A 14,830-nucleotide genomic window follows, 5' to 3' on the forward strand; every position below is an offset into this window, starting at 1 on the left:
TCGGAACCGTTATTTTGGGGGGTTCGGTTCAAGTTCCCGTCCAAGGTTATCGGTTCGGTTCGGGTTCGGGTTCAGCGCAACCAAAATAAATGTTTGAACCGATATTTATCGGTCCGAACCGGTTTACGTGTGCTATGGTAATCAGTGTACCACATGTGAGACGTAATAACAAGTTCCGGCGATGGCTCGCCATGCAGCTCACAGCAGATCATCCTTTACTGTGCCGAAAAGTTCTGGGAAATGGCGTACAGCATACCATTGCACTCCATTGCAAAAGGCTATCGCCAATTTCTAAAGAAAAAAAGAGAAGAAAGCGATCACGTGGCAAATTAGAGTATCCCAGAGTTCCATATACGCAGGCCGGCACGCTGCTCCCCGTTGAAAACAGCGCGAGAGGCCGCTCCTGTGTTTCCTTCTTCAATGCTCTGGACCACACGCCAAACTCTTTCCCATGGTTGCTAGAGGTCTGCGTTACTTGTGGATGTCACTGTGAACTATTAAAATTTACGTCGCCTTCACACTGCGACGCTGAATGAAAGGAAGCAGCCGAGGCAACAATGCAAAGTATACCTGTCGTGTAGCACTCTTTCTTTTCTTTTTCTTTTTTTTTACACCTCGAGTCACAAAAATGTACAGGGATGTCGTGAACCTTTTGGAGGTGAGGCTGCAGGAGGTGCATGGACTCACCACTTCTTGGTTTGTCTATTTGTCCGCTCTGTGAATTCGGCAAGATTCCGAGCGATGTAGTGAGCTGGTACGTGGCAGTCGAGTGGGAAGGTATAGGGGCTTTTACCGTCTGGCGAACCGGTTACCGAATCATATTTTTTCGGTTCAGTTCCGATTCGTTCAAGGGGAGAGAAAAAATGTTTACGGTTAGGTTCGGCAAAAAAGAACGTTTTTTTGCGGTTTTCGGTTACGGTTTCGACCCCTGCTATATGGTACATAGATCAAGGTGAAGTGGCAAATTTTTATATGTTCTCCTACCCTTACAGATGTGTCATTTTCAATACATGTGGAGCCAACTTCGAGAAGCTGAAGGACTTGGGGACAAACTATCCATAATTTTCAAAGGCCCGGGATGGTCCCCTGGAAAGCCGCGTTTGGGCGACCCACACGATATTCCTTATGTAAGCACAGCAGCATGGTATAGTACACGAACTCTCTGAAGTCAGGCAACGGTGTCTAACGGTCTTTTGCGCTAACATAATGTATTTTAAGTCCCCACAGTTTTATAACGTGCGTAGGGGCGCGAACATATCTGCGCATATGGCATAGTGGCGCTGTAGAATATTTCGTTGAACACAAAATATTCAAGCGAACTTTTGCATACTGGACGTTGGCAACAGACAAATGGACGGAATACAAAACGAACAGTGTTCTCTCCATTCGTCCCCCCCCCCTCCAAGCTGAGGGACACGTTGTCTACGTCAGGAATATTTCATCAGCTGCTTCCTGTTCAGAAGGGCGTGGTTACTCAAAGTTTCTCTTAGTAACGCGTCCTGGAGTAGTCAGTTCCTTTAGCGGCGTGAGGCACGCACAGTCTTCACTGTGCGGTGAAAAGTGTTCCCACATGCAAACCTATGCGAACACACACACGTAAAGAAATGATGATGAGATGGGACTGATGCCGGCCAGCAGGCTGGGCGCTGCCCCAACAACAACAATAGATGATGACGATGAGATGGGGTGTTTCGCCGCGGTGGTGCGGTACCCTACCCCATTGCACGTCGAAATAAAGATGATGAAGGAAGGATGAAAGTACGAGAAAGAATTAAAGCGTCTGGAGCAATCCAGTGGGCGACAGGAAGTCCATGGACAGGTGAAGAACCCGACGGGGGGGGGGGGGGTAATGGCAGGATCGGCTCGCCGTTGTTGGCCACACAGAAGTGGGCGTCGTCACGACTATAGCCAAAAAAGCGAGAGAAAGAGAGAAAGAAAGACCGATGGAGGATAGAGGGTGAAAGGTGGAGATGCGTAGAGAGTGCATGAGTTCGTGGACGATGGCGCACAGGATCTTCATAGGGGCCAATGAGTGAAGTTAAATTGAGCAGCCTCTTGCTGATACGGGCAAGCTCATCACAGAGTATCTGCCTTTGCGGGCAGTAGAGTGCATATTCCATAAGAATGTGCTGGATGTTCACCACAACAATGCAGGTGGAACAGAGGCGCTGCCCCAGTGCCAATTGTAGAGAATGAAAGATGATGGTGGAGATGGCAGTTCAGGTGACCAAAGCATGGTATAGAGGCCGGTTCATGACAGAAACTCCCAAAAGTGACGGAGGCCTTGAAAGATATGAGCTGGACTGGACCAGGGGCCTAGCGCCTTGCCGAGGGAAAAGGGCGGTGGTCGACTGCATGCATCCTCTGCTGCAACACCTCGCGTTTCCGTTAGACGGGGCAGTCCATAAGTAGATGGTGTAGGTCAGCGCGCACAGTGCATGTTGCACAAAGGTCTGGCGGCGAGCGGTCAAGGCGCTGCCTCATAACTGGGATGAACGCAACGTTCAGCCGCATGCGGTGAAGAAGGAATGCGTAGTGTCGCGGGAGATACAAGCGGTTAGTTTCCGCAATCGCTTTAGCGAGAGAGGTAAACGCCTGTTTCTGCGCTTGACGACCATCGTGCTCCCTTCCGCAAAAGCCAAGTTGGCGGAAGGCCAGGAGGAAGCGACAGTGAGAGAGACGGATCCATGGCGTGGAGCAGAGAGTACGATGCCATGTCGTGCATCCACTGAGATCTCGTCTTGTCTGCAGAGATGGTACGGAGAGGCGCCCGACGGTTGCCTTTGGGCAAGATGATGGAGTGGGCTTATGTAAGCCCGTGACCCTGTAGAGCAACCTGGTCAGCGTCTTCATTGCTGGGTATGCCCACATGACCAGGTGCTCACTGTAACACTACGCCATGGCCCATGACCAACAGCACCTTGTAAGCTTCCAGCACGTCAGCAACAATGGACACTAGAGGCCCACGGATGCCCATTGTTACCAGACACTGGAGGGCAGCCTTAGAGTCTGTGTAGAAGACCCATGGTCAGACCGAACACTGCTTAATCTTGCGCATCGCAAAAAGCAAAGCATGCAGCTCAGCGGGTAGCATACGTCGGATGCGAGAGACGGTATTGCCAGTAATGTCTTCGGAAGGAATAACATAGGCGCATGCGGAGCCAGTTTTGGTGGATGAGCCGTCCGTAAAAAGAGGAGTGAAATCAGCATAGTGGTGTCTCATCATACCCAAGGTGAGCACTTTGAACACACCTGCAGCAACACCACACTTTCTCTTCAGGCCGTCTCTTCAGGCCGGCAACGAAAAACGAAATGGGTAGTAGGCGCTGAGGGTCCAAGGTGGAGTTGAACGTGCTTGTGGCTTGTGGGATTCCCTTCCCCAAACCCCACCGGGGTTTCCCTGCCGTCCCGTCTTACAGCGTCCCGATGACACAGACACAACCAAGAAATGCAGCAATACAACTTTTATTGCTTACGTGCTTATCGCTGGGCGGCGGACGTGCTGACTTGCGTTCTCCGTTCACTTCCAGTCCGCGGCGAACACCCCTCTGTCACTTTTTGCACGCCCACTTCTTTTTAAGCAGTTCCCAATCTTTATGCCTTTCGGTAAAAGATACCAACATCATCTTGATGTTGCGATTAACCCGCTCAGTTATGTTCGCTTGAGGGTGATAAGGGGACGTCTTTACGTGACGTATGCTCAACGCAGGGCAGCTATCGACAAACACCTTACTTGTGAAGTACGAGGCGTTATGCGTCATGAGCTGGTCCGGGAACCCAAACCGGGAAAAAATGTCCAGAAGTCTGTCCCAGATCCGAGCGGACACCAACCTCCGCAGCGGGTAAAGCTCAACCCACTTCGTGAAGTGATGTGTAACAACTAACAGATACTGGTTACCACGGGGACTTCTGGGATAAGGACCCATTACGTCACATGCGACTATCTGCCAAGGTTTCTGGCTAACAGTCGGTTGCAGCAAGCCGGGAGGCTGCCCTCCACGCGGCTTAGACTCCTGACATATTGGACAGCTGCGTGTATACCACAAAACATCCTGTCTCATGCCTGGCCAAGTCGCGATACGACACAACTTAGAATATGTCTTGCTGCCGCTACCGTGACCCGACAATGCAGAATCATGGAAGTATTTGAGGAATGACCTGCGTAGCTTCCTTGGAACTACGATCCGAAAGGGGCTATCACCAACCTCCTCGTCGTCCGCCTGGGGAATGTACCGGACCAGGAGACCATCCTCGCTCAGCTGATAGGAGTCGTACCTCTCCTCAGCGTCTTCCATGCCTTCCAGGTTTGCCGTTTCCAGCCACCTTGACACACGCTGACAAAGGCCGTCGGTCCTCTGCGCTTCCAGGATGTCGTTCCTGCTTACAATCTGTCACCATGAGAGCTCCTCCTCCGTGACGGTCTGGTTAACTGCGGCCACAAGCTCCTGTGGAATAACGACGTCCTCAAGGGGCAACGGTGCTCGAGATAGCGCGTCTGCTGCCTTATTTGAGGTTCCCTTCCGGTATTCCACCGAGAAGTCGTATCGCTGCAACGTTAAACTCCAACGTGCGAGCCGTCCGGCTGGGTTTTTCAACCGCTTTAACCAGGATAGCGCCTGATGGTCAGTTTGAATAGTGAATTTCGCACCATCCAAATACATGTCGAACTTATGTAGTGCGAACATGATTGCTAGTCACTCCTTCTCTGTCACGCTATAATTGAGTTCGGGAGGCGTCAGCGTACGGCTTGCAAATGCCACGGGCTGGAGTTCACCGTGATGCACTTGTAACAAGACTGCACCAAGGCCGTAATCGCTCGCATCTGTTTGAAGTACAAATGGGCGATTCAGGTCTGGGAGATACAAGCGGGTAGTTTCCGCCTGTTCCTGCGCTTAACCCCACGACCATCGTGCTCTCTTCCGCAAAAGCCAAGTTTGCGGTTGCGTTAGGTCGGCGCATCGCGGTATAAACTGTCTATAAAAGCCAATCATGCCCAGGAAGCGCTGCAAGCTTTTAACACCCGTCGGGCGGGGGTGTTCAAGGATAGCCTTTAGCTTGTCCTCGTTTGGCCTGACCGTGCCGGACTCCACCTTGAACCCGAGGGGATCGATGCTGTTGGTAGCCAACTGCATCTTCCGGGGATTGACAGTCAATCCTTCAGCCTGCCTGCGTCCTAACACCAGTTTCAAATGAGAAAGGTGTTCCAGGAATGCACGTGAAAAACCAACCTGAAAAGGCGGCAGGTGCGGCTTCAGCTGCTCAGTGCAGGATCGGAACTTGTTACTCCTGCGGCAGGAAAGCTTCAGCAATAAGGGGTGCCGCCGATGATAGTCTAACAAACGGAGATAGTGACGGCACGTCCCATTAAAATGGTGGATGGGAAGCGGCGTCTCTCTCAATTCTACCATGACCAAACAAGTGTCCGCTGGTCTTGGAACACTCAGACACACACGGAGGCTACGTGCTAGAAGACACTGAAGCTTGGACTAAGAGGATCGCGAGATTCCGTGTAACACTGGCAGACTGTACAGAAGTGGGACGCGCACCACTGCGCGATGAATTGCCAGGAGAGAGCGCGTGTCGCAGCCAAGGAGGTTATATATACCAGAACTTCTGGAATGGCAATCCCCCATACGAGCCACTGCGAGCGGGTGAAGCAGGCGGCCATACCGGAAGGGGCAAAAAGTGACTCCGCCAGTATGGTTGTGGGCAAAGTTGACCTTTCTTTTTTTTTTTTTGCAGCTGCGTCTTGCGTGGAAACTGATAAAAAAGAATGGGTTCGTCGGACGTATGAGCACTAAATCTAAGATTTGGTAGGTGATCCTCGCACTTGCCAGGGGGTTTGACTTGGCCAAACTTCTCGGGCCATGGTCGGACCCCTCGCATCAGATGCAAGGCCTACGAGTTGTTGCCGAGTTCCTCTTCAGCACTCGACTAATGGACGAACTCTAATAGGACACCTTTCCATCATCATCACTTTCTCATCCCTTCCACAAGCGCAATGGGGCAGTGTACCGCCATAACGGCGGTGAATGACCCACCACATCATCATCCTATTTGTGTGTGCGTGTGTGTGTGCCTGGGGGTTATGAGAGTTTTATCCAGCGATTTCCAGCTGTATTTCACGGTCCATTTAAATGGGGCATATGGCCCGAACGCCTTTTTTAAGTAATTATTTGGCATGTTAGCAGAAAAGCTTTAGAGCTACCTTAGTCAGCAGGTGTCTACCGATACGCTTTTCTTTTTTTTTTTTCTGCCTCTTCTAAGATGGCGACGCGCCGGCGTCACCGCTTGGTCGCCTCTTCTACTCCAGGAGTTTTAGTATATAACCTCCTTGGTCGTAGCCCCACCTAGGCCCGTCAATATGTCGAACGATGACGATCCCCCTTGCGAGTTTCGCTTCCAGACCAGCAATATGTGTCTTCTCCACGAGACGCGAGTGTCCACAAGCGTGACGCCCAGGAATTTGCAGGAGGTCGAATACTGTAGCTGTTTTCCAACCACAGAGAGACGATACGGCAGCATAACCTATGCGAAATTATATTTGTCAATCATGCGAAAAGCAGTCACTTTCGTCTTCTTTATGCGGGTTGCACGAAATGCTTCATTCCTTAGTGCTCGATGGTTCAAGGTATGTTACCAGCCTCAACACTTATTCAGGTACATCACTAAACTGCAGTGTATATAGACCTGGTGCCTCGCAGATCGGAAGGTATTCACGATAACGATTCAGAAAACGTAAGAGGCCAATCGCAGTGTTTCGTTGAAGCTGGTGACATCACATTGCTAAGTTTGGATTTGGTAACTCCCTTTATAGTATCGTTTTCGTAGGGTTCCTCCGATGTGCTAAAACTCGCTATATTCTGGCTCCTAATGCTCCTAAATTTTTGGTCATATGCACGGTTTTAAAGTGCCACACCCTACTCGGAAAACAGCGTTCATTTGATTTAGTCCATGAAAAGAACGTGCCTCAAGGATTCTACACGCGAAATTTCAATCCTGTTTACGAACGCTGTGCATTTTTGTAAATTTTTGAAGACCTGCTGAGCCTCCCCAAGTTTCGATGACGCGAGGAGCGGGTGACGTAATATTATGCTCACAAATTGCAATGATGTCATGTTCTGGAGAGGGCACTCGTCTCCTAGCAACGACGCCGGCGTCCGGGGAGGGTCACGTGGTGAAGTCACGTGACACTGATCGAAAGAGGGGAAAATGGGAGAGATGTCTTCTCCCTCCTTTGTGTTTTCTCGAAGGTCGGAGCGGTCGGATGTCACGTGGGGCTTCACTAACGGAGTGCAAACAGTGAGTCCCCCGGAAGACGCGAAGGGCAACAACGTTGCCAGATGAGGGCCGGGCGCTCCGTCCGAGCCTAGCATGACGTCACAGTTCTCAAAAATAAAAATTAATTTTCTCTAGCTTTCGCGTCACGTAGAGCCAAAATATCTTGCAGGAATGTAAAATGAGACAAGAAGATTTCAGTACCATAACTTTGGTAGAATTCTGAAGACACGAGATTTAGTCCGTAGTGGCACTTTAAGGGCCTGATGCGTCAGAAAAAGCTGGTGTCGCAGTGGCCAATTAAGAAACCTCTTTGGAAGTACGCCCCCCTTCTATTTGTACCAGAAAATCGCTCGTCTTGAGAAGGAATTGTCAATTTTATCTTCAGCGTTGGAGACAACAACAGCCTGAAGTGTTGCAAACAATGCCCGGATAACGATAAGAGCCGCGAATGTTTGTCTAGGATGCAGACAATGATTAGAGTATCCATCTACTTGACATACACATCCACACGCATTTTATGAGTTTGGATCGTCGACACCATCGGTAAAAATGGTATGTGGGGTATGTTCTGCATTGATGTCGTTGAAATACGTGGAAATGATTGATTGATTGATTTTAAAAGAAAAAAATGGAGATGGTAGTCTCGAGCCACTCGGGACTGGCTACTCCAGGACGCGTTATTAATAAAAGAAAGGGAAACTACACTAACCGTGGAAATGAGATTGCTATATGAACGGTGTTTGTATGTAGAAGACTATGATGGTCTGGAATGTCGTTCCAGGTGGCAGCACCAATTCGAAGGTACGCTTCCCCAGCGAATATTCTGTGGAAAGCTTACGTTACCTTCCATTTCATTCTTCTGCTGGGAGGATATTTTTTCATCCTCTACATGAAATCTGTAAGTACTGCAAATTATACTCGTAGAGCCATTTTAAATTGCCAACTGCGCTTTCGGGAGTTTGCCCATAACACTCAGTGTAGACACATGTCATTTAAAACAATACGGTTAGGAGAGCTCAATGGTGAAGCGTCGTATTAACCGCGACAGAAAGGGTTCATGAAAGAGCTGATGTTCTGAGGCTGGGTTCATCTTGTCCAGCATTCATTGAAGTTTCGTGGGGTTGTATAGTACCGTATTTTCTGGTGTATAACGCGCACCCCTTAAAATGAGCAAACATTGTGAAAAGTTCAGTGTGTAACGCGCACCAACGTCATGCAATTCCCAGTTCTTTACTTTTGAGCAGGTAGGCTCTGTATCGCCCTCATTGTACATAGCAACAGAGCACGCCGAGTACAAGTATCGTTTATTACCTATTATTTATTACTATTATCATCGTTTATCTACCTACAAGGTACGACCTCTATTTTAAAGTACAGGTCTGCCACCGGAGTGGTCATCTAGAGAACGTGAGGTCACGTGAAAACACCAGGGCACACTAGTATTCCGAAGTCACCTGGGGTACTTGACCCTCAGCTGGCTCGTGCGTGCTATGTCGCCCTCAGTGCGAAGCAATGCCGATACTAGGGGGGGTGGGGATATGTTTATTATATAAAAAAAGGAGGGAAAGGTTAGCCACCGCTACGGCGGCTTGCTATTCCCAGGATAGAAAGGAAAAAACAAAGACAAACAAAAAGGAACACCATTTTTTTTTCTATATTTTGTTCATTGCGCATCTCCAGAGGCGCGTCTTCCCTTCACTTCCAATGTGAGAGGGTGAAGGAGCACGTACAGTGCCGCCGCATGCGTCGAAGATGAGCTTTAACTTGCAGAAACAAAACAAATGCATCCGGTGACGCTATCGGAACTGCCCTTATCTTGGGTTGTATTTTCTGTTTTCTTTTAATCTTTTTCCAGGACGCAAGAGGCGATAGTGTGCCCTTCCACCCTCTCACATTGGGGGTGAAGGAAGGACGCTTTTCCGATGATGCGCAATGAACAAAAAATGGTGTTACTTTACGAATTTTTTGCGGACGATCTATCGAACAGATTTTTGTTCTGAAAACGGCTACGCTATCAGGTGACCAAAGGGACCAGATGTTCTCATTGGGACAACTTCGTAGCTTTTATAATTAAAAAGTTAATTATGGAAAGTTAATTAGGACATTGCCTTAGGAGTTTGCTGGTGCCCTCTTAAGGAGTGCCCTTCAGCAAATACTTCATTACAAGTGACTTCATCTGGAAAAAAGTGATATATATATATTTAAAAAATCTGTTCGCGTTTAGCTGGTGCTCCCTGTATAACGCGCACCGCTAGATGATGCGCTGTGCCTCTTCGCGACACTTTTCAATGTATCAATGTATAACGCGCGCGTTATACACAGGAGAATACGGTATAGCGACGCTGCACATAGTTTACTTTCAATTAACAAATAGTCGCATTTCACATGGAAGGGGAGGACAGCAAGGGAAACTTGGAGCTGAACTTTGGTTGTTGCGGTCTCCTATCACTTCTGTGGGTGACCCTATACGGTGACTACCACTATGCGGTCGTAAAACAGTACGGAGCATTGTAGAAAGATCTTTTGCACGTCACTACCTATCCCACAAAAAATACTACTTTACTTAGAATACTACTTGTCGTGTTTCTTAATTATTGTACAACGTCACAATCAGACCGCTTCTGAATGACATCTTGCTCGTGATTAAGGATGAAATCAAAACATATGACACGTATCCATGCTGTTACGGAAGAATGTACTGAGCCTAGTCCAGAGGCACAAGTGGTGCAACTACGCGCCTCCTGAAGAAGTGTAGCCCACTATACACGGACCTGTAACCCGTGTAACGCATGCACCTTAATCAACTAGAACTAGAAGTGAAGTTTCAGTGTTTTTTTGTGTAGTACCCATGGATATTCTGCAAGATATCATGCTTGGGAACTGTGTCTTCGATACTTCATCTGGATACTTCGGCTTTACATGTTTACATTCCAAAGTCGTATCACATTCTAGCCTCTCGTAGAAAGTCATCTCGTACAATTGTTTTGTATTTTACAGCATTTTTCGTCATGGGCGATGGTATTTGTATCAGCGTACCTCATTTTCGCGCTGCAGACGTTCTCGGCACTGCTCGAATGCACGTAAGTTATTTTGATGTCCTTACAGCCCATGCCCATTGATGTCCTGATAATGTTCTTACAGCCCATAAGCATAACATACAGGGTGTCTACGCTAACTACTGACGGTTTTTCATACTTAGAGAACTTATTTTTCGCAGTTATAAGCGATTATAATATGTTCTACGCCACCGTACGAGGGCAGAAGCAACCTCCTAAGTCGATGTATTAATTAACTTTTTAATTATCAAAGGTAGGAGATTAACCCAACGAGAACATCGAATCCCTCGTGGTCACTGGCACTGGTCACTCGAGGCCGTTACCGCGCGAGGGAAGGTCCCGAAATAACGGCAATGTGATGTGTTGCGCGCTTGCAGCGTTGTTTCTCTCTCAGGGTTAAGGGAAAGGGCAAAAAGCGCGCTTGAAGCCGCGCGACAAGAATTACCCTCACATTGCCGTTATTTCGGGACCTTTCCTCGCGCTGAAACTGCCTTGATTTTTATTCTGAAAACGGCAATGTTACCAGTGACCCCATGGTATGGTGAACTATAGAAGGACTGGTGCACTGATCGGTCGCTGTCCCGTGTAGCCGGCGATGTGCCTGTCGATAGATGGCGCGAACTGTATCTCGCCGATATGCGATCGGATCGCCTCTGGTAGGCTTTCACGGAACTATGCATCACGTGATGTGGCCTGTGTTAGTAACCGTAGTTCACCATACCCAAGGGATACGATGTCTTCGTTGGGTCAATTTCCTACCTTTGATAATTAAAAAAGGTAATTAATACAACGACTTAGGAGGCTGCTGCTGCCCTCGTGAGGTGTGGCTTTGGGTGTAGAACATATTGTCATCGCTTATAACTGCGAAAAAATGATTTCTCCAAATATAAAAAATCCGTCGATAGTTGGCGCGGACACCCTGTATATCAGATAAACGTAATAATTTTGAAGCCCTAACTGCACTGCATTATCCGGTTAATCTATTTCAGACCTCTCGCGTACCACATGGACTCCTGGCGATGTCTGCTTTTTTTCTTTGCCGATTATTTTGTCCTTCCTGCGCGCGACCATGCGCTGTGGTCTCCCGTAAGGATCATCTTCTGTGCGTCTCTCCTCGGAATCCTAGCAATCATATACAAGGAGACGTCGTTTAAGCCTCACTATTCGCAAACTGAAAAGTCTAGGTGATGCGTCTTTATGAAGACCACGTGTGAACGACAGTGGAAGGCATCAAAGTTCTGCACTGCATCGTTTGCTTCAGGACATTCAGACTGACGTCTTGTGTTGCAGAACGTCTGCGTCAACCGAGAGATGAGAATAATACACTCGTTACGTCGACGTACCGTTGCTACGTGTTACGCCGTGGCAGTAAAATATGATTACTTTGGTATACCCGTGCTCCTGATACTAACTGCGGCTACGAGTCGTCAATAAAGAGTTTTAGTGCATCGTACGCTATCGCGTTTGTGTACGTAAGGGACAGCGTGGTGGTTCTGTGCAATGCGCGAAGCTCTCTTTATGTTTTGCGCGTGCGCAGAAGCACATAAATGGGATGATGATGTGGTGGGTCATTCACCGCCGTTATGGCTGTACACTGCCCCATTGCACTTGTGAAAGTGATGATGATGGAAATGTATCCTTCTAGAGTTCGCCCATCAGACGAGTGCTGAAGAGGAACCCAGCAACTATTCGTAGGCCTTGCATCTGATGTGAGGGGTCCGACTATGGCTCGAGAATTTTGGCCAAGTCGAACAGCCGTTTGATCGACTCGTTGGAGAGCAGTTTCCATGAGGGCGCGCTCGCGATCGTACTGAAGAAGCACCAACGCTATCCCTTACGTACGCAAACGCGATAGCGTACGCTGCACTAAAACTCACTAATGTCTGTATGGCTCTAAGGGCCACGCGCCCATCGCTGACTCCTAAATGTAGACGCTTCTGTTTCCACTCAAATTACACGTCAACCTTAACGTCCGGAGGGAAATGTCAGGTAACATATGGAACGTTGCGCGACAGGACATGATCTGTATTTATTACTTCTCATGGTGCATTTTACTGGCCAACTTAACAGATTTATAGACAGAAACCAAGGAGCTAAAAATGACTTCTGTGCTACTTTAAACAGCACCCTACCCATTCCTCACGGAATAGGAAGCAATTCAAGCGCACACACGACGATAGTAGACAAAGCAAACACTTCGCACACAGCATGGCACACGGAACCCAGTGGAAGGAAGCACGGCTTGGATTGGATATCGTGCCGAAGGGTGCCGAAGCGGACGCGTGGAAAGACCGTGGACGAATCACGACCTACTAGATTATAGCCACCATGTCATACGCGCTCCTTCCCAGCACCGCATTTCGAGGCTAGCGGTGGCGCTACTCATCGAGCCGGTTATTGCCTCCTCAAATTCAAGAATGCTTTTTACTTCACCTTACCTTAGTACTTTTGTACAGCTGCCGTCAACCTTAATAACAACAAATTCGATCTCATTTCCGAGGGCGATAACAGCCACCCTTGGGGCACTGGGGGAATGTTAAAGTGAAAAAATCCTTGCGTTAAACTAACAGAATAATTTTGTTCAATTAAGATTTCCTCATGACCCCAAAGGTTGCTGTAATTGCGCTCGGGAACGAGACCATATTTTTCCGGTGTTATTATTAAGGTTGACGGGAGCTGTACAAGCGGTGGATGTCCCACGAGAGATGCTTCTTTATAAAGTTGATTATCATCATCATTCTAACCGTTTCCACAGGAGCTGTTGCTGTCGTCTGCTACGGCACAGGCGTACGTTCGCTTCTGCGCGCTCAAATTTCCATTGTCCAGTCATGATGTAGATCTCGCGGGCCGATGTGCAGCGCTCCTAGCGGATCGTGCGGATAGGCTCCTTATAGGGGTTGCCGTTTATGACATTGTCGTTATAATCTATACTAGGTCGTGGGCCGAATCCACCGTATCGATCGTGGAACTTAATGTGAAATGTAAAAACAACAACAACTTTATTTTAGGATGAAGGGTGGGGAGTTTTATCGCCGGGGGCGATACCCTACCCCATTGCTGGAGGTGAAGCGAGGAATGAAGGAATGGGTCCCGTTACAATGAGGGCCGAAGTCCTGTGGCGTCCAAAAAGGCGAAGAGAGCCTTGAGGACATGTAAAATGTAAAGTGAAATGTAGCCACCACGTTTTAAGACACCGTCATGTAGAATTTGGCTGTGTGATGACACACACGTCGTCACCTCCCATATCTTCATACTTGTCGCACTGATTAATTTTGAACACTTATAGAAACTGAACGGCGGCGACTTCCGTTCTCCGACGACAAAATGTGAGTCGCCCCCGTGTTGGCGGACAGAGATCACGTGATATTGACGTACTACGTAACGCATTCGCGACGGTTTACTACTTTACTATTAGACCTGCTTTAAAGAACAACAGCAACTTTTGAGGTCTTCGGTGTGCGTAAACTGTTGTAACGGTTGTACCCTTTGAGAAAGGTGTGTGCGATGTGCGCCATCTGTTGGCCTTTCTCTCTCTCCGCGTCTCTGTGTCGTCTGCTGCTCCGTCATTGCCCACGATCATGGCGAGAGTACAGCGACCAGAAGATGGAAGAGCTTTCTACGGATGTCTGGCTTACGTTCTGGTGTTCCGGGATCCACCAAGCGTGCACCTTGCACATGGACCTCCTCATAACCTTGGACGACGAAACACCACAACATGCGAGACCTAGTTGTCTGCGTTTTCAATACATGGCGCGCGAGACGGCTCAAGGTTGACGCGTCTTGGGACTGCCAGTTTTGCTTGCTGCAGTAATCTTTGCAATCCGATTTCTGAAAAAAAGAAAAAAAAAGGAAAGAAAAAAAAACGCTCCATGGACAGCAGAGCTATTACGTACGTAAAGCGTCTGAGTTACAACCTTTCCGAGAAGTACACAGTTCCCACAGGTTTGCCATTCACTTTACAGTCCGTTTAAATCACGACAGTCACGATTTATTTGTTGTTGTTAAATCACGAACAACGCAACCGATGAATCTCGTTTCTTTTGTATTGCTGTCAAGGTGAGGTCATCTTTCATTCCACGAGATCGTTTTTCTTTTTTTTTTTCTTTTTTTCCACTTTACTGCGCATATAGCAATGTCTTTGTCCGCAGCATTAAAGCTTCCGTCGTCACAATTCGTCCGAAAATTCGAGTTCGGGTTGCATCACTCGTACACGGGGAGGGAAGTGGATCACTACGGCAAGGAGAGGATAACATGCATGCCTGCATTTGTTTTCAGCAAGTCACGCAAAGCTAAGAAAAATTATGTTTTTTTTTCTCCGTTCGAGAGGTGCAATAGGCTTTGGGCGTAGAACTTACTTTGGTGGCTCTTAAGGTAGTTTATTTTATTTTATCAATTAATACGGAATTTTAACGAACGAATTTTAGCGGGTACATGGTGTAGAAAGAGGAGATTCAACGCAACCACCTGCCGTTGTCCATGTTAGCTCAGCAGCC

At 48.1% G+C, this 14,830-nt stretch overlaps 1 protein-coding gene across 2 annotated transcripts in view; it reads left to right on the forward strand.

Annotated features, from left to right (window-relative positions):
• LOC135385334 (alkylglycerol monooxygenase-like) overlaps positions 1-11,727 on the forward strand; it is a 31,567-nt gene extending 19,840 nt beyond the window's left edge. For both annotated transcript variants that reach the window (XM_064614601.1, XM_064614602.1), the window contains 4 exons: positions 993-1,127; positions 8,063-8,179; positions 10,279-10,361; positions 11,327-11,727. In XM_064614601.1, the coding sequence (XP_064470671.1) occupies positions 993-1,127; positions 8,063-8,179; positions 10,279-10,361; positions 11,327-11,525 (534 nt within the window). In that variant the 3' untranslated portion in view covers positions 11,526-11,727. The remainder of the gene's footprint in view (positions 1-992; positions 1,128-8,062; positions 8,180-10,278; positions 10,362-11,326) is intronic.
• The last annotated feature ends 3,103 nt before the right edge of the window (positions 11,728-14,830 follow it).

The sequence above is a fragment of the Ornithodoros turicata genome, chromosome 2 (assembly GCF_037126465.1).
Source record: "Ornithodoros turicata isolate Travis chromosome 2, ASM3712646v1, whole genome shotgun sequence".
NCBI classification, from domain to species: Eukaryota; Metazoa; Arthropoda; class Arachnida; order Ixodida; family Argasidae; genus Ornithodoros; species Ornithodoros turicata.